At 43.8% G+C, this 20823-nt stretch overlaps 1 protein-coding gene across 7 annotated transcripts in view; it reads left to right on the forward strand.

The window, feature by feature from the left end:
* CC2D2B (coiled-coil and C2 domain containing 2B) overlaps nt 1-20823 on the forward strand; it is a 1917855-nt gene that overhangs the window by 1598115 nt on the left and 298917 nt on the right. For all 7 annotated transcript variants that reach the window (XM_078643430.1, XM_078643434.1, XM_078643435.1 and 4 more), the window contains one exon: nt 20494-20590. In XM_078643430.1, coding sequence (XP_078499556.1) covers nt 20494-20590 — 97 coding nt within the window. The remainder of the gene's footprint in view (nt 1-20493; nt 20591-20823) is intronic.

Raw genomic sequence — 20823 nt, forward strand, 5'->3', positions numbered from 1 at the left:
GTTGTTGTTTTTTGCACAAGCAGCAGAAAGTCTGCTTTGGGCATCCTGCCTAGAAATAATGGTCCTGTTGAGTGGGCAGAGTCGACATCCTGCTTTGCAGAGCTGTAGGTCTGATTGGTGCAGCAGTTGCCTTAAAGGCCCTGGAGCAATGGTCAAAGGAAAGGAAAAAATGGAACAGAAGAGACACCTTGGTTTGAACATTAGAGAGATGGGAGGAAGAGGGATGCTGAGAGATGGGAAGGAGAGGGATGATGAGAGATGGGTGGGAGAGGGATGGTGTGAGATGGGAGCCATTTTGTTCACAAACATCAGAGGCTCCAGCAACGCACTGCTTATCATTAGTGAAACAGGTGCAGTGACTCTTTTGCTCAGGTGCCCACTGTATAACCATTATGATTGTTTTACAATAAATGGTGGGCATGGGGGCTCATTTTCCTTGCTAGCAATAGGGCAGATGCGACCTTGGAACAAAAATAGGGAAGCATACAGTAGCTCATTTTCTTTCAGAAAGAGACTGGACTTGTTTTGAGATTGAAGTGATGGTCAGACATGGGGAGGAGATAGCCTGCTTCTCAGGGCTACAGTCATCATTAGGGCAACAAGTTGAGTGAATTGGAACCCACAGCACTCCAATTATGGGCAGTAGTGTTTTGGTCAATTCTGTTCTTGTTTGATGCTGCTGCTTTTTTATAAGCCACACATTTAGTGTGGATTACTAGCTATAGAAAAGCGCCCCGGAAATGATCTCATGATTCCTGTCCCCTGTTGAAGAGTGTTTTTACCACATAAACTGGTACAGTAGTGTGCTGTCTGAAATGACAAGACACACGTCTGAAAATGCAGGGATTGAGTCAGGAGTGACACTATTTATTCAAACAACTAAACAATAAATGTCAAAGGCACATCATTAATAAAAAATAACACCATTCAATCTAGCAAGTAACAAGTGTCAAAGACATTGTAGATCATGAGCAAAACATGCAATCTAGTAAAATCGCGCAATGCAAAGAAATAGAGTGAGAAAAATTGCATATCCAAGAACAATGAAGCATTATAACCTTTATCAAAAATGCTAAATAAAACAGTTAACTGGGAGCACTACAACATGACAAACCACTGTGTGAAATGATCAACCAATCATGCCATTTGTATCGCGCACTACTCACCCGGGAGGGTCTCAAGGCGCTTGGGGGGAGGGGTATGCTACTGCTCGAACAGCCAGGTCTTGAGTTGTTTCCTGAAGGCGAGATGGTCCTGGGTCAGCCGAAGGTGGATGGGGAGGGAGTTCCAAGTCTTGGCAGCCAGGTAAGAGAAGGATCTTCCTCCGGCGGTGGCTCTTCGGATCCGTGGTACGGCTGCGAGGGCGAGGCTGGTGGACCGTAGCTGGTGGGTGGGCGTGTAGACGGTCAGGCGGTCGTTGAGGTACTTGGGGCCCAGGTCGTGGAGAGACTTGTGTGCGTGGGTGAGGAGCCGGAACGTGATCCTCTTGTCGACGGGGAGCCAGTGCAGGTTCCTCAGGTGGCTGGAGATGTGGCTGCGTCGGGGGACATCCAGGATGAGTCGGGCGGAGGCGTTCTGGATGCGCTGGAGTCTTTTCTGTAGCTTGGCTGTGGTTCCGGCGTAGAGGGCGTTTCCGTAGTCCAGTCGGCTGGTGACGAGTGCCTGGGTGACAGTCTTCCTGGTCTCGGTCGGGATCCAGTGGAAGATCTTGCGAAGCATACGCAGGGTGTTGAAGCACGATGAGGAGACGGCGTTGACTTGTCCGGTCATCGAGAGGGAGGGGTCCAGGATGAAGCCCAGGTTGCGTGCGTGGTCGGTTGGCTTGGGTGCGGTGCCCAGGGCTGGGGGCCACCAGGAGTCGTCCCAGGTGGAGGGCGAAGATCCCAGGATGAGGACTTCCGTCTTGTCCGAGTTCAGTTTCAGGCGGCTGTCCTTCATCCACTCGGCGACGTCTTTCATCCCTTCGTGTAGGCAGGTTCTGGCGGTGTCGGGGTCTCTGGTGAGGGAGAGGATCAGCTGGGTGTCGTCGGCGTAAGAGATGATGTTGAGGTTGTGCTGGCTGCGAGAGGTTTCATGTAGATGTTGAAGAGGGTGGGGCTGAGTGAAGATCCTTGCGGGACGCCGCAGATGACTTCGGTGGCCTCGGAGCGAAACGGGGGGAGGCGGACTCTTTGTGTTCTTCCGGCGAGGAACGAGATGATCCACTCCAGTGCCTTCTCTTGGATACCGATGTTGCTGAGGCGCTGGACTAGGGTGCGGTGGCAGACCGTGTCGAACGCAGCGGAGAGATCCAGGAGGATGAGGGCCACTGTTTCCCCCTTGTCGAGCACGGTCCGGATGTCGTCGGTGGCTGCGATGAGGGCGGTCTCGGTGCTGTGGTTGGCTCTGAAGCCGGACTGCGAGGGGTCGAGGGATCCGTTCGTCTCAAGGAAGGCAGTCAGCTGTCTGTTGACGATCTTCTCGATGACTTTAGCAGGAAAAGGGAGGAGCGAGATAGGGCGGAAGTTTTTGAGATCGGTGGGGTCCGCTGTAGGTTTCTTCAGGAGTAAGTTAGTGAGTAGCCCTTTTATACACCTTTAATGAGGAACCATTGACCTCAAGATCTAACTTTAGCAGGTGTGTGACTGCAGAACATAACAAAAGCTGAACATTGTATTGAAAAGAATTTGCGTCACTTCTCGGAAGCTCTAAGGCGGAAGCTCTTTATAAGGCTATTGTTTACTTTAAGCCATGTCGCTGTCTTAGTTTCCAAAGATAGCAAAACATCAGGTGAGAAACTGAGGAAAGTACCAGTTTGCCCACATCCCTACTAGTAGCCCATCTTGATCTTCTAGATGACTGATGCATCCTGTTATTGCCACATCTTATTGATGTTCAGAAAGATTTACATGTAGAGGACAGGGGCTCGGAGACATGTTCATCAGAAAGACAGTGACCTAAGGTTATTTGTCATCATAGGAGAGATACATCTGAGGTTACAGGAGGGCACAAGGCCCACTGCCTCTGTGGACAACAAGGCTGCTGGCAGGGACATTTGAGACTCTTATGCTTCAGATGGGGATAGAATGGGCATGGGGGCTATATGGTAAAACCAGACCCTGCTTCACCCTTGTGATCATCCGTCTTCCTCTCACTCCCCAGATCCTTGCCATATAGTTTTGGAGGGGGCCCAACTTCAAAGATTTTGCTTGGGGGGCTCAGAGCAAAAACGTTTGAAGTCCTCTGGTTTAAAATCTAGTGTTTTCCATCAACCTGGAGTCTGAGCAGGCTGAAAAAAATCTCAGGCCATATTTCAGAACCAAGCGAAGAACTTCAACACCTATTGCAGGTCTGGTGACACTTAAAATGGATCAGCTCAGGACACATTATGGATCAAGTTGAAGAATTATTGACTGCTGTTACTTTGCTAACAGCATAGGTTCAAGCCTTTTCCAATGAAAATGCTTCTCTCTGGTCCTCTCTCTCCATACTTCAACAAGGGACCTTGGATCCATCATTAGCTGGATTATGTAAACAGAATTTTGATGGAAATCCTCATAAATGCAAGCAGTTCCTTGATACCCATATGATACATTTTACTTTCAAACCACACATATATACACATATATTCATATGATAGTGCCAAGGTTGGTGTTGTCGTTAGTAATAAGGAAGGGTATGCCTTGGCTTGGGCCAATCCTCTGGTAAAGATGTTCTCTGCTGGAGGCTTATAATGCAGTTCTAGCTGCCTTAAAGGAGATTTTCAGCCATCCAGATCAACTCTATTCTGTTCATGAACAACTGCTGAAGGTCTTTCAGAGTTCTTTGAATTTACAAATTCATATAATTAATTTCAAGGCACTAGCAACAAATACTGACTGGACTGATTTGACAGTATTTCTATATTCAGAAAACATTTAAAGCTAAAACACTTTAAAGTGTTACCTGAACTGCCACCTGTTCGGAAACAGTGGCAGTGACATTTTAAATTGTTTGTTGAATCTCGGGGATGAAACTGAAGATAAAAAAAATCTCATACGTGATAAGGTGTATTTTTGAAAAGACGACATTTATTCCTATTTTGTCTTAGCCCTCCAATCCAACGGATAAAAAACCCATGCAATTGATTGAGACTAGCAAGGTCTCCTATGGACAGAGAGGAGAGAAGCAGAGATAGAAGCTAGGTGTATGCTTATATTGTGGCCAGGAATGATGCTTGCTTGCCAAAAGTCCAATTAGAAAAACTGGGGAAACAAGACTCACCCTTAAAGCAAGGGAAGGAGCTAAGTCCTTCTTTTCAGTCACTGGCTCAAATCAATCAATTAGCATTGGCTCCTAGGTTGACTCCTAAGTTTATTCTTCCTCATGCCATCTTTTCTTTTGACAAGACATGTTTTTAAATTTCTGTTGTACTAGATTATGGAGCCTCAAGAAGCTATATGAATACAAAATGGGACCAAAGCCTCCATGTTCCAACCAACAAATTAGAAGCGCCAATAATCATTGAAGCAGTGGACAATACTCTCATCTCTTTTGGTCCTGGAAAGGAACAAACTTAACCAATTTGTATGACTTTATCAAAGCATACCAAAATGATAACTGTTACCATTCGAGCCAATCCCCGATATCGACAGAGGCGGGTCCTCCACTTTTTTTTAAGCAGTGAGAAACATAAAATCACAATAAGTTAGAGTTATTGTCATTTTATGTTTCGTGTCCTGTTGCCGTCACAAATGAGGTTATCACTAACCTGTTCAGCCGGATACAGCAGGAGCAATGAGAAGCTGGTTTACTCCCTCCCCTATATGGAACCACCTAGGAGTATTACAAACACCCACCAGATGCTACCATAGTTGGGGAAGGGGAAAAAAGGACAAAGGAAACAATAAAGTTGCAGCAGTCAACTGACGTGGTACGAGTACTGTTGTGGAGTCGTGCAGACCTCTCTCCCTGCAGTGACTCCGTGTATCCTGTATAAAGATATAATCATCCACACATAAATATACAGACAATACTGGCAGTGCTCTATCAATGTAATATGTGTCTGTGATACACTTACAATTATAACTGCTGCCAGCACCTCATTACAAAGAGGCACAAAAGGAAAAAGAAAGAAAAGAAAGCAAATAGAGTTCGTATCACTTCAATAGCAGTGATAGTTCTAAGGCATAATAGGTAATTAGATACTTCTTAACTACTATTCACTTATCTGTCACCAGTCTGTCCTCTGATACTCTTGTAGTAAAAATATATGAACGTTTCTTTTCTATATCCGCAGTATAGACCAATCCAATGCTGCATGCACAACTAATCCGAGCCCTCAACAGCTCAAAGGGCTAGGAGATCCATTACCTCGTAGCAGAGGCTTGAAGGTCACGTACTCTATGCAAAGGAGATTGCTCCTTTCTGCTCAGGAGGCCACGTTGAGGCCAAATGCCCCGGGTGCAATAGTAACAACCAAAAAACGCTGTTCGACGTTTACGAGAATAGAAGCGTCCTGCGCACAACAAACAAAGGCTCTCGCGCTTCCTGGTGTGGGAGAATGAAAGTGCCCCAAGCGCGAGGAGTTCAGAAATACTTAGCGTAGTCCGGCACTCAAGGAAAATAACAAGGCACCAAAGGCGCGAAGAGTCATTAGGGTTTCAGCGCCTTTTGGAGCGAGGAAAATCACACGGCGCCCCTGATGCAAAGGTGACAACGAAGAATTCAGCACCGTCCGGCGCTAGAAGGAACAAAGCGCCCCAGGCGCAAGGACTTAGGGATCGCAAGTCGGCTTCTTCTTTCAGGTGACAAGCACCTTTACCCTGGCAGAAAGCGATTAAAAGAAGATAAGAAAGGAAGATAGGACTAACTGGGAGATGTAGTCCATGCATTCAACCATGTTTCCCACTATCTAGCCCTTCCTCGGGTATGAATTGTGACAGAACCCCCTCTCCACGACCGACGTCTCGGCGAGCCACCAGGTTTAGAAGGGAAACGTGAGTGGAATCGCCGGAGAAGAGCGGGGCAATGGAGATTCGCTCTAGGCTCCCAGGAACGATCCTCAGGGCTGTAACCCTTCAATGCAACTAAATGATGCAGTCTTCCCCTAATGTGTTTAGAGTCGAGTACATCCTGCACCCCATATTCGTTCTCCCCCTCCACCTCCACTGGCAATGGTTTCTTAGGCAATCTAGTCCCTGGGGGGCAAGGCTTCAAAAGAGAGACATGAAAAACAGGGTGTATGTGCCACGAAGCAGGTAAGGTGAGTCGCATGGCTACGGGGTTGATGATACTGTGAATAACATAGGGCCCAACAAACTTGGGCTATAATCTAGTATTCCCCTTAAACTTCAAGTGCCGTGTATTCAACCACACCTTATCCCCCACTAGATATGTAGGCTCAGGGGTTCTCTTTCTATCAGCATGATGTTTATCTCGGGCTCCGGATGCTTCTAGATGTGTTTTGGCATTAGTAAGTACCTCCTTGAGATGTGCATGATGTTCTTGTATACCGGGTTGTGTCGATGAAACAGGCAGTTCGAATGGCAACATATTTGGATGATGCCCGTTGAGACAGTAAAAGGGAGAGCACCCCAAAGAGGAATGCTCCGTGTTATTGTATGCAAACTCAGCTGTCTACAATAGAGTTTTCTATTCATCCTCATGTTTATTTATTTATTTTATTTATTTGCGGGTTTATATCGCGCTTGAATCGACTCCCGGAGGAGTATCTCCGCGCCCTAAGAACACCACAAGCACAATCAAAGAGGACCCTTAAAGAAATTAATTATGAAACAAAAAAGTTTTAAGCCGCTTCCTAAACAACAGATGTTCTGAACATTGTCTGAGAGCTAATGGGAGTTTATTCCATAGTGTAGGCCCCACCACTGAGAGAGCTTTGCCTCCCTGTCTGGCCTTCTTTGCACGGGGCACACACAGTAGAAACTGGTTGCTAGACCTGAGGGAGCGAACAGGGGTGTAGGGTGCAAAATTGTCTTTTAAATATGAGAGACCTAATCCATTTAGGCTCTTGTGAATTAGGCAGCATGTCTTAAACGTAATCCTTTGCCGGACCGACAGCCAATGTAGTTTGTCCAAGAGAGGTTTGAACGCAGATCTAGGAGGGGCGTTCACGACCAACCGGGCCGCAGTCTTCTGTACAACTTGGAGTTTGGCTAATACTCCCTCATTAGCAGATAACAGCAGGCCATTACAGTAATCGATACGACTAAGGACAAGAGCCTATACCAATGTTTTCCTGATGGGGTCAGGGAGCAAGGGAAACACGTTCCGTAGAAGGCCTATCACGCGGAAACATGAGCCCACAATGTAGTTGCTATGCTGCTTCAGCGAGAGGTCCTGGTCTAATCGTACTCCTAAGTTCTTCACGACATGTTTGGGGTCAGGGACTGGCCCAAGATCTTGTGGCCACCTGTCCGGAGTCCATAGGATGTTAGCCTCCCCGAAGAGCATGACTTCGGTCTTCCCTACATTACACTGTAGGCAGTTTGATGACATCCACTGAGCCACAGCCTTCATGCCATGGGAAAAGGAGGTTTTAACCTCGGTGGTGAGAGATTTGAAGGGAAAAAGGAGCTGTGTGTCATCCGCATAAGACACTGGGATGAAACCGAAAGCTCTCATAATTCTAGCCAGGGGGCCACATAGATATTAAAAAGAGTCGGGCTCAGACAGGAGCCCTGTGGCACCCCCTTAGTAATCTATACCTCCACCGAGCGATATGCACCCATGGTGACACATTGGGTGCGGTTGGATAAAAAGCTCCTTAGCCAGGCCAATGCCTAATTCTCAAGACCGATATTTGCAAGCCGACCAATCAAGATGTTATGGGACACAGTATCGAACGCTGCCGATAGGTCTAGCAGTATCAGGACAATGGAGTAACCCCTGTCCTGATACATATGCAGATCGTCCGTAACTGACAGTAAGGTTGACTCTGTACTGTGCTTCGGCCTAAAGCCGGATTGAGAGTAATCCAGGCCCCCTGCTTGTTTGATGTAATTAGATAGATGTCGATTCACATGTTTTTCTGTGAGTTTACTCAGGAACGGTAGCAGCGATATTGGTCTGAGATTGGACAGGTCTGTCCAAGGAATTGCAGAGTTTTTCCTGATGGGTCTTACCAGAGCCTTTTTCCACCCCCTGGGGACCTCACCTTCAGTCAAAGAGAGATTTACAAGTCTGCGGATCCCGGGACCTAGTTCTTTGCCAACCATAGGCATTATTCTAGCTGGGATGGTATCAGTTGGACAGCCACTCTTGATCTGGGTCATTAAAGATTCTACCTCTTCTAAAGAAATAGGAGGAACTATGTCGAGGGTGTGAGTGGTAGGGTAAGGTTCTTCCTCGACTTGTGGTCGTGATGTATCTCCACTAAAGGACAGGTTGGAGCTAATGATTTTTTCATAAATCCCATCTATTTTCTTGGTAAAGAACTGAGAGATTTCATCGCACAATTGCTGTGACGCTAACTCAGAGATCTCGCAAGCCACAGGCTTAACGAAGGACTGCAGAATTTGGTATAAGACCCTCAGAGCATTACCAGCAGCTGTGAGTTGGGACGCAATATGATTTTTGCGCGCCGTGCAAATGACTTTATGATATGTAGTGAGGGCTTCCCAGTAATGGTTCTTGTCATCAGCCAATGTTGCATGGTGAAGCCATGTTGCATGGTGAAGCATCTAAGGTACTGTTCAGTCTTTCTGTTTTTCCATCGGTCTGAGGATGGTAACTCGTAGATAACCTGGCCTCTACTTTCATTACATCACACAGCGAATTTGAGAACTTGGAGGTAAATTGCGTGCCTCTGTCCGTTATGAGAACTGCAGGAAGACCATGCAATCGTACTATGTTTTGTAGGAAGAAGATGGCTAATTCCCCAGATGTGGGTAATTTGGTTAAAGCAATGAAGTGCCCCATTTTAGTTAAATGATCTATAACCACAAGGATAGTATTGCAACACAGGCTAAGAGGCACCTCCACAATGAAGTCCATAGATACCGTATGCCATGGTACTGGAGGAAGAGGTATGGGTCTGAGCAATCCACTAGGTCGCTGGTGTTGCGCCTTTGCCTGTGCACAAATAGAGCAGTCTGCTACATATTGTTCGGTGTCTGACTTCAATGTCTCTCACCAGAAATATCGGTTCATGTTCTGTACAGTTTTCAGTTTTCCCACATGCCCTGCTAAAGAAGAGTTATGAGTCCATTGCAGGACTTGGAGCTGTAGATCACGCTCCGGGACATAGAGCCTCTTATCATAAAACAGCAAGTCCTTGCTTGTGGACCGGTGTTCAGGATCCATAAGAACCCACCCTTGTACGTATACCTTCTCCACTTGTTTTCGTACCTCATCCAAAAAGGCTGACGCTGTTGTTATAGCCATTATCTCAACTGGAAATGAGGCCTTATGAAGAATACAGGGGGGTTCTTCGATATGAGCCAAAGAAATGTCAGGTACAGGCGTAGGTCTTGACAGGGCATCCGCTTTCCCGTTCTGTGGTCCAGGTCTGTACTTTATGATAAAATCAAAATCAGCAAATAACAAGGACCAACGTAGTTGCCGTGGTGTTAAGGCTCTTGCACTTTTCAGAAACAGCAAATTCCGGTGATCTGTATAGATTTCCACTGGATGTCGTGCTCCCATTCAGTGGTGTCTCCACTCTTCACAGGCCTTTTTTATGGCTAGCAGCTCTTTGTCGGTAATGCTGTAGTTCACTTCACATGGAGACAGTTTCTTGGAAAAGAAAGCAACGGGGTGTAGTTGTCCTGTTTCCGGATGACGTTGTGAGAGTATACCTCCTATAGCGTAGTAAGAAGCGCCTGTTTCCATTACAAAAGGGCGACTGGGATCAGGATGACGTAGAATTGGAGCACTGGTGAAGCAGTTCTTTAGTATACGAAATGCCTGTTCTGCAGCATCGTTCCACAGAAAGACGGCTCCCTTGCATAGTAAATGTGTCATTGGCTGAATGATCTTAGAGAAATCTCTGATGAAGCGTCTATAGAAATTGGCGAATCCCAGAAAGCTCTGTAAGGCCTTGACACTGGAGGGTGATTCCCAACGGGTGATGGCGTCTGTCTTCTTCTTATCCATGCATATTCCACCAGGTCCGATGACATATCCCAAAAATTCTACTTCCTTAGCGTGAAAAAGACACTTCTCAAGTTTAGCGTGTAAGGAATGTTGTTGTAGGCGTTCAAGTACCGCATCAACATGACGGACATGGTCTTCAACAGAAGCGGAGTGAATCAAAATATCATCAATGTAGACGATGCACGACACGTCTAGCAATCCTCTCAATACTTCATCCATGAAGTATTGGAATGCGACGGGGGCGTTGCAGAGACCGAAGGGCATCACCTGATACTCAAACAACCCGAATTTGGTGCAGAAAGCCTTTTTCCACTCATCCCCCGCCGCACTCGAACCAGGTGGTATGCTCCCCTCAGATCTAACTTGGTAAAAATGGTGGATCCTTTCAGCTGATCCAACAACACAGGTATCAATGGCAAGGGATATCGATTTTTCTTTGTGACTCTATTTATGGCACTATAATCGATGCATGCCATCAAGCCTCCTCCTCGTTTTGGAATAAAAAACAGAGGCAAAGAGGCTGGGGATGAAGAAGGACGAATGAAGCCAAAGGATAACAATTTCTCCAGATATTGTTGAAGATAGACTGTCTCCGCTTCGGTTAGTGCGTAAATGCGGCTGCATGGAATGCTAGCTCCTGGCTCCAGATCGATTACACAATCATAGTCCATATGAGGAGGCAATTTGTTCGCTTCTTGTTCATCAAACACCGATTTATAGTGCTTATATTCGTCTAGTAGCGTAGACATACAGCACACACTTTGAGTAGTGCTGGCACTTGCCAATAATTCGGCCGCACTAACAGACTGGGAGCATTGGTCTTTTGTCTCTGAGACAATGTTCCGCACAAAAAGAAGAATTCATGGTAACAGTACGGGCGGCCCACTTCACGAGTGGATTATGTAGCGTGAGCCATGGCATGCCCAGGATAAGTTTGAAGTTTGGAGCGTCAATGAGGTCGAATCGTATGGTTTCGAAATGATTCATTCTGAATTGCATGGGTAACAAACGTGTATGATAACAAACTGGCCCAGATGTTAAGGCGGTTCCGTCCACTGCTCTCACAGGTTCTGGAGTCTCTTTTTGTATGCATGGTATACCCAGTTCATGCGCGTACTGCTGATCGATGAAATTGCCAGTAGCCCCAGAATCCAACAGAGCATGCACCAGGACCGGCTTCTCCCCTGGCAATTCCAACGTAACACACACGTTCATATGGGCCACAGATGATTGTACTGTATTGGCTACAGCAGAAAAGACCTCATTCAAATCCTGACTCAAACAAGGGGTCTCATTCTTGCTTGAGTACCTTAGTTTTCCGACGGTTCCGGTAAGTACTCTACCACTGGCACCTTCTTGGATCCTTGCAGTCTTTGATATAATGTCCAGCCTTCCTGCAGTACATACACAGCTTTTGGTTACGCCGTTTGTTCCTTTCTTCCTGACTCAGTGGTCCCCGTATGCCACTGATTTGCATGGGTTCGGTACCATCAGAAGCAGGTGTATGTTCTTCCACAACAGCCCTTGGCCGAGAGTACACAAAGCGAGGTTCTGAACGCTGTTGATCACCTTTCCTTTCAAGAAGACGGTGATCCAGTTGTACAGTTAGGTCGATCAGTTCATCACAAGTAGCGGGCATGTGGACTACTTGAGCTAACACATCTTTCAATTCGGCTTTTAGCCCTTGATAGAATAACAACGTCCTTTTTTCAACAGGCCACTCCGTTTCTACTACCAGCCTATTAAATGTGGTTATGTACAACAATAGGTCCTGTGAACCCTGCTTTAATGTGATGAGTTCCCTATCCAGGGACAGCTGGTGTGCCTTCCTATCAAAATGTTTGCGCATTTCCTCACAAAAGGTATGGAAATTGAGTAACATAGGGTCATTCCTCTCTATGAGTGGGAAGGACCAACTGGCAGCCTTTCCACCCAAGTAGGACATAACAAATGCGGTTTTGGACCGATCATCGGGAAATACTGCAGGCTTGCACATGAAGTGCAATTTACACTGTCCTAAGAAAATTCCAAACTTTTTTGGATCTCCAAAATTTCTCTCAGGTGGAGCTAATGGCAACTGAAGAGGTTGGATCACCTGTATGGTAGATGGTCCAACTCCTCCACTCTGATTCTGAGATATGTCATGTGGAGCGGGAGGGGGAAGAGTCCAGTTCCTAATAGGAGGGGCCCCTCTAGCGCTCGTAGGACCACCACGGGACAGACCCGCCACCTCCCTTCTTAGGGTGCCCATTTCATTCCTCAACTCTGGACTTTCCCCTCTGAAGGCATCAACTTCCATGCGTAAGGCAGTTAACGTTTCCAACACCGAAGTGAGTACCGTATTGGTGTCCATCGCTCAGGCTGTAAGTATCCGTGGGCTTGTCACTCTGTCACGAATGAGGTTATCACTAACCTGTTCAGCCGGATACAGCAGGAGCGATGAGAAGCTGGTTTACTCCCTCCCCTAAATGGAACCACCTAGGAGTATTACAAACACCCGCCAGATGCTACCATAGTTGGGGAAGGAGAAAAAAGGGACAAAGGAAACAATAAAGTTGCAGCAGTCAACTGACGTGGTACGAGTACTGTTGTGGAGTTGTGCAGACCCCTCTCCCTGCAGTGACTCAGTGTATCCTGTATAAAGATATAATCATCCACACATAAATATACAGACAACACTGGCAGTGCTCTATCAATGTAATATCTGTATGTGATACACTTACAATTAACACTGCTGCCAGCACCTCATAACAAAAAAAGGCACAAAAGGAAAAATAAAGAAAAGAAAGCAAATAGAGTTCGTATCACTTCAATAGCAGTGATAGTTCTAAGGCATAATAGGTAATTAGATACTTCTTAACTACTATGCACTTATCTGTCACCAGTCTGTCCTCTGGTACTCTTGTAGTAAAAATATATGACGGTTTCTATTCTATATCCGCAGTGTAGACCAATCCAATGCTGCATGCACAACTAATCCGAGCCCTCAACAGCTCAAAGAGCTAGGAGATCCATTACCTCGTAGCAGAGGCTAGAAGGTCACGTACTCTATGCGAAGGAGATTGCTCCTTTCTGCTCAGGAGGCCACATTGAGGCCAAATGCCCTGGGTGCAATAATAACAACCAAAAAACGCCGTTCGACGTTTACGAGAACGGAAGCGTCCAGCGCACAACAAACAACGGCTCTCGCGCTTCCTGGTGCGGGAGAATGAAAGTGCCCCAAGCGCGAGGAGTTCAGAAATACTTAGCGCAGTTCGGCGCTCAAGGAAAATAACAAGGCGCCAAAGGCGCGAAGAGTCATTAGGGTTTCAGCGCCTTTTGGAGCGAGGAAAATCACACGGCGCCCCTGATGCAAAGGTGACAACGAAGAATTCAGCGCCGTCCGGCGCTCGAAGGAACAAAGCGCCCCAGGCGCGAAGGAATTAGGGATCGCAAGTCGGCTTCTTCTTTCAGGTGACAAGCACCTTTCCCCTGGCAGGAAGCAATTAAAAGAAGATAAGAAAGGAAGATAGGACTAACACCATCCCTAGAATTCTGGGAGATGTAGTTCATGCATTCAACCATGTTTCCCACTATCTAGCCCTTCCTCGGGTATGAATCTTGACAGTTGCTTTGCGGCAGGGGCTGCTTTGCTCTCCAAGCAATGACTGTTTGATCGGCACTCTTGGGCCGCCCAAACCAGTCATGCGCACATCCCTGTTCTTTATGCAGGCTGCATTACAGCCTGCATAGAGAACATGTTTACCTCCTTCAGCCCCTGGCTAAGCGCTCCAAACCAATCACATTGCTGCATTGCAGTGTTGTGATTGGTTTAGGAGTGGGAGCCGGGCTGCCTGCTTCCTGTTCCTGGCAGAGGTAGGAGATCAGGAGCAGAGCAGACGCGGGACCCAGCCTTGAGGTAAGTTTAAAAAAAATGTATTTCCGCCCCCGCACGAAACCTGCTCCCCAACGCCTATGCCCGCCCCGCCACCCACCAGTCTTGCTGGCCGCAACTAGATAATTCTAGGCATAAACTGGAAAATACAGACTTTTAATAAATTGGACTGGCAAGACAATCCTCATTGGTTTTGAATCATGTTTTCAACAATGTTTGGTAAGCCAGCCTTAGGTCAAACAATGTATTTGTCTTCCTCTGTAATTCACAAGAGGTGGTAGCTCAATTCTTATGCCTTCCAAATAAGTACAAGGATTATCTTGTAATGTTTAACTGACCCAGAAGACTGAGGGCCAGATGTAGGTAAATGGCATTTACCGATTCGTAAATACAGAATTTTACCGATTGGTATTTACAAATCGGTAAATGCTATGTAGGTATTTTTACCGATTAATTTACCGAATCTGTAGAATTCGGTAATTACTGAATCGGTATTTACCGATTCGGTAATTGCCATTGATTCCTATGGGCCTTGAGGCCCATAGGAACCAATGGCAATTACCGAATCGGTAAATACCGATTCGGTAAAATTACCAAATTGACAAGGGGGACAGGGTGTCACTTTGACACCCATTGCACCCCTGATTCAGGCTTGTGTGCCATGTGACACACATACATGCCCATAGGGCATGTCTGTGAGGCACATGGCACAGGTGTACATGCACAGATGTGCATGTACACAGGAATTCGGTATTTACCATGCAATAGTATTACATGGTAAATAACGAATTCTTAGGGGCCTGTGGCACTGTTTGCAGTGCCACCTACATATAGATTTACCGATTCGGTAAATTTACAGAATCAGTATTTTACAGAATCGGTAAATTTACCGAATCGGTAAATTTACTGATTCTGTAAAATTTAGGCCCCCTACATCTCAATCACCAAATACCGGTCGGTAACGACCGAAATCGGCCGTTACCGACCGGTATTTGGTGACCTACATCTGGCCCTAAGTCTTAACTCATCATCAAACCTTTGACTGTGCCATAGAGTTGATGTCAAATTCTTCAGTAACATTTGAACTAATGTATTCCTTTCCCCAGAGTGAACATAAGGCCCCCCAGAAATACTTGGATAAAAACATTCAAAATTGGCTTATTGAACCTCATTGTGTTGGTTCCAACAAATTGCCTTAATCAGATCTCCATTATCTACTAATCCTGCACCCTAGATGCTATAAGAAAAAGCCAAAGGGTCCGATTCACAAAGGGAAAGAGAGACGAAAGTCTAAATTCACGACTTTCGGTATTCACAAAGGGCATTTGCCCTTTGTGAATACTGAAAGTCGTACAGTTAGACTTTCGGTATCGTAAAGTTAGAATTTCATCTAACTTTACCTTTGTGAATCTGGCCCAAAGTATTTGCCAAGCTCGATTTAAAATAGGTTTACAAAAGTGCTCTGAATCAATAAAGGGGATGAGTGGAGGGTTGCCTTTTGAACACCTCTGGGACACTATGAGTACAGAGTTATGGCATTAGGCTTATGTAATGCCCTGGCAGTTTTTTAGCAGTTCATGTATGCCATCTTTGGTGATATTCATCCCATGGTTGGTTATTTGGATGATATCTTGATATTTTCAAAGCATCCAGATCAGCATGATTTACACGTAAAAGAAGTACTTCATCAGTTAAAGGAGAACCATCTTCTGGCAAAGACTCTGTAGAATATCTTGCTTTTATTCTATCTGCAAATGGCCTGGCCATGGAGGAGAAGAAAGTGAAGACCATGTTAGAGTGGAAGAACTCAACTACTGTTCGGGAAATGCAAAGTCTGATTGGTTTAGTCAATTATAACTGAAAGCTTGTATCAAAATTGTAGAAGATCTTGAGTGCAATTATGGATCTTTACAAGAAAGCAAGAACTTTCAAATGGTCCAAAGATGCATCTATTGCATCCTCCCGACTAAAGAAAACCTTAACAGAAGCTCCAGTTCTACTAACTTCTGACTTCACAAAACCATTCATGGTGGAGGCAGACACCACTGATCAGGCCACAGGGGTAGTCTTTTTTTCAAGAAAATGATAAGCAAAAGGAAGATCCAGTGGTCTTCTACTCCTGTAAACCAAGTACATCAGAAAATAATTATTCGGTATATGATAAGGTACTATTTGCCTTTAAGGTAGCATTTAAGGAATGGAGACGTTTTCCATCAGGAGAACCCTACAAGTGCATAATTAGAACAAAAAACTGCAATTTGTAAGCCTTACAGCAGACTTAATGTAGGAACGGTTGCCAGACTAGATGGGCATTCTTTTTTCAACAGTATGATTTCTGCATCACATACTTACTTGGTTCTCAGAAGACTGCTGCTGATAGCCTGTCAATAATGTGTCCTGAAAAGGTAAGTTCCCTATCTAACCAAAAGATTATTTTGCCAAGGAACTTTTCTACAAAAACTTAAAACATTTAGTTTTTTTTAGATCAAGTTCAGATGGAGACAAAGGAGAGTGGAGCTGATCCCCGTAGAAGAATAGGAATAAAAATTCAAATGAAGTAAGGCTACATTTCTGTAAATCAGTTTCTCTTTATTCTACAAAAGGCTTACAGAAAATAATGTTACAGTTAAGTCATGTCTCATTGACAGTGTTACATGAGGACAGAAGACCATTGACGAACTAGTCAGGAGAAGAATCTGGTGGCGAACTCTCCATGTGGACATGGTAGACTATTTTGAGTCTTGTTGTGATTGTGGTCAAACTAAGGAGACCCAGCTGTTAATGTTTGGGCTTCAACATCTGACATAAATACCTTAAGGCAAGACTCCATTTTGAGCACACTGAGACTCCATTTTCTACCTGGTCATCAGTCATCCACATGTCTACCTTTGAAGTAGATGCTGTCTGTCCGTATCTTCTCCAGACCCTATGAAGGTGTCAAGTCATCCAGACAGGGACATCCATAAGACACCCAATGCAACATCAGTCTGGGATTAGTGTCTTATTATCTATATTTCAAGGCCAGCTAACAATATTAACATAAACTATGTAATCTGACTTGGGGTATGTTTACCTTATTTGTACATAATAATGCGTCTAAGACTAGCCTATTGATGCACACAGATTATGTCAGAAATTACACAAAATATTACTATATCAGATAAGATCAGTTATCAACAGCTTATAAGGCTCATTAAGTGGCCAGGTAGATAAAGAGGTCCTTCACCCCAGATTATCACACAAAATACTGCCGGAAGATCCTGACAGAGACTGCCAGACTGCAGTACTGCTGCAGCAGCCCGTTCTATGTAGAGAGCTGATACCAAGCCAAGCCAGAGAGGAGCTGAGCCCAACTGATGTTGATGTTTGTTTTCCTTTTGAGGAAACACTTTCTCCCAGCTACTGATAACAACAGCTTCTTCAGCTTCTGTAAACAAGTATGCAATGCACTCATTCCTCCTAAGAAACTCTAGATGCAAGTTAAGCTGCTCCATGCTCTCATAGTGTTTTGTATAGAAGTAGGCTTTCAGATGATATTTTCACTATTGTAGAGATTTTCATTTTAATCTTGTCATTAACAACATGCGTTAGTGCTGTTTTTATAGTATTATCGTGTTTTTTTTACATGTGCTAAGCAACAGGATGAGACTGTTGAAATGCAACATTTTAAAGAATAAAGTGTATTTTTCTTAGTGTAGTGCTTGTGTGTGATATAAAGAACGAAATTGGGTTTGAATTACCACTGCGTTCCTGAAGCTTTTGTACTGGACTGTTATTAGCCCAAAAACCACAAACACCACATTAACTATATATTGAGTGGGGTTGTGTGGGACTACAGTAACCTGTCCTTTCTGATTCAAGCGTTAGTGCACTGCACTAAGTTCAGGCATCCGTGGGTGTGAAAGGAAACCTTGTAGATCTAAGCCAGAGTCTTAGTTTATGCAATATATCCTGTATAGTTACCTGAACACCCGTGAGAAATCCTTTCTTTCAATTTTATTCTGCATCTCACAAAATATCAAGATTGAAATAGCATCATGGTTACTGTAGATTTTTTTTATCAAGATGGTACATTTTTCTCCCTTGTCCTAACAGCCTCCAGCCTTGCACATGGCAACGATCTTCTTTTTTTAAATTGAAAGACTCCGTGAATTTCCAATGAAGATTGGTTTTGACAGGGAACTATGAGTTCGATTTAAATTTTGAACCCAGCTTTGTCATAATCTGTGCATCAAGAGAGCTCTCTCATCAGGGTATCATCCCCAGACCAATTGCCAGACAGAAAGATTCAATAGAACTCTGTAAGACTATCTACATTATGTTGTCAGCGCAATTCAATCCAATTGAAAATCCTTACTTTCATCTGCGTGAGTTCACATATAACAATGCCAAGCATGTATCCATTGGATTTGGCCCTTACTTTGCAAATTATAGATCCAATCCTAGATCTTGTCCTTTTTGTTCCTTTTCTGAAGACCAACCTCCGCCAGTTGAGTGATTTCCCTAAGACCCAAAGTCATAACAATTTTATCTCTAATTTGGAAATAGCTCAGGAAAGAAGGACCAAGCCTACTTGTCCTAGATATTTAATGAAGACTCCACACCACCCAAACCCGTTATTGTAGATGGTGAATAGGAATTTACAAGGAGATGTGCTTCTTTTTGAGGAAAATTGCAGTGTCCGATTGATTGAGAAGTCTACCAGCCTTGTGACAGGTCTTAAGAACCAGCCACTTCAGGTAATGGCTCAACTTTGATTAAGAGATTCCATTGTTTATTTCCAAGTAAACATGGCCCTTCGAAAAGGGGAAGAGTGTGAGGCTTTTACACTTCCTGCACTCACCTGAGTTGTCTCTTGTCCTTCAGGGCCCTGATATCGGGTGCCAGGGAAAATGTGCTCTGCTTTTAGGGTACTGGGTACACAGAGATGTGCTTGGCAATTCTGAAAATGTTTGCTTGATTCTTGCTTCCACTTGTGTGTATGCCATGTTTGTGTCACCATTCTAGGGGTTGGAAGAGGATTAGATTCCTTCTTGAACTGCAATATAGTCTTGAAATTACTTTCAGAACTAGGTCCGATTTATTAAACCCCACCACAAAATTATGCCTATTAAATTCCCCACATTCCATGCAGATACAATAGGGCCCAATGTACTAAACGTTTTTACAGTGACAAACAGTCCACTAGTTGTTTGTGACTGCAAAAACGTGTTTTAGAATATACTAAACCAATTGTAGGAGTCAAAAAACCGTAACCACCTCCTAATACGTCCTACAAGACCAATAAGCAGTACAAAGACACTTAAACTATGAATCGCATAGATTTTAAGGACTAGTTTAAGGAGGATAGCATGCTCACTATGTACCAGACTTTCTCCACTCTAAAGCAGGACTAATTGTACTATCAGTGTGTTAAATGGCTTTTATGTAGTTCCATAAGAAACATATAGGATTACCCCTTGTGGTGTTGGTTATTTTGAGTGACTTTAAAATATACTTAATAACAGTGATGACAAACTAGCTTTTAACACATGGAATACCTTCTTCAGAAATTACATATTTGGGATTGGATACTACCATAACATAATGATTGAGAGAACATATGGCTATGACCTGAAATAGACTGACAACGAAGAAGTACTTCATGTGGCAGAATTAACAAGTCAGAAGACTATCTCATACTTTTAGAAAAACATATACCAAAATAAAAAAAATAAAAAACTTGAATCTTTCAAAGTTTATGGAACTCCTGCAAGACAATATATTTGTTTGTGTTGAGGCAAAGATTAACAAGTATCAATTCTCAGTTAGTGGATATCTAACTTCATGGAAAAGTATGCAAGTAAGAAAACTGAGAAATAATGATATTCTTCAAACCTGAACTAAAGGAAAAGGAAATTGAGGTAACTCCTGAAACAGAAGATGACAAAATAACAAGTTAAAATTAACCCTGTATCCATAAAAGCTTATTAAGTGTGTAAGAAGCAGCTTAGAGGAATGGAAAATGTTTCTGACAACTCCTAGGGAGAGCTTTTCAGGACTTTGAAAATAATTGTGGATCTCTCCATTGAGATAGATGCTGCTTTACTAAATAAAAACAGACTGTAGAAAAAATTAGTAAGTCAAGGCAAACAATTATCGAAACAGGGAAAATACAGTTCAGGAATGTGCAGGCATGTACAGAAAAAACCACAAGTTAGGAATGGTTTTATTTTTAAAAACCGCAATAGAGGAAGTTGCATATGTTATCAAATACATGAAGCTTACATTCTGTCCCTGTAATTCTTGTCCTTCTAATGCAGTGTGGATATGACTGATAATGGGTAGGTGGTCTTTAATACATGACCTGTCTACTATAAGAAAGAAAGTTTAAGTTACTCTAAAACCTACTTTGGCCATAAGATCAGATATCCATTTATGCATTCTTCTTTTTTACCAAGGTTAAATAGTAAACATTTATAATCACTGTCTATTTTATTTGGAAACAAACAATTGCACTGTTTGAATTGTTGAATTTACACTGTAAATACATTTTAATCTAGATCTCCTAATGGCGATTACAGCTTTTCTAGCTTGTCTAATATTAAGGACAAAGTATATATCAACATTTTCGATGAAGAAGTGGTCGAGCAACATGAGGTAAGACACTAAAATACATTGTTGTATTGATTTATTTCTTTATGTACTTGTTTGAGCTTTTAAGACATTTTCATTAAATAATAAAGGATTAAAGATTGTGGACCCTAAAATATGAATTAATTTAATGCAGGCATTTTACTGGTGCCACTTTTAATTCACGATTCTACCAAATCTAAAATTCATGAAACTGTATAGTTTCTATCTTCTTTTCTCTGTCAGTCTGTGTATGTTAT

The sequence above is a fragment of the Lissotriton helveticus genome, chromosome 5_1, assembly GCF_964261635.1.
Source record: "Lissotriton helveticus chromosome 5_1, aLisHel1.1, whole genome shotgun sequence".
Taxonomy (NCBI): domain Eukaryota; kingdom Metazoa; phylum Chordata; class Amphibia; order Caudata; family Salamandridae; genus Lissotriton; species Lissotriton helveticus.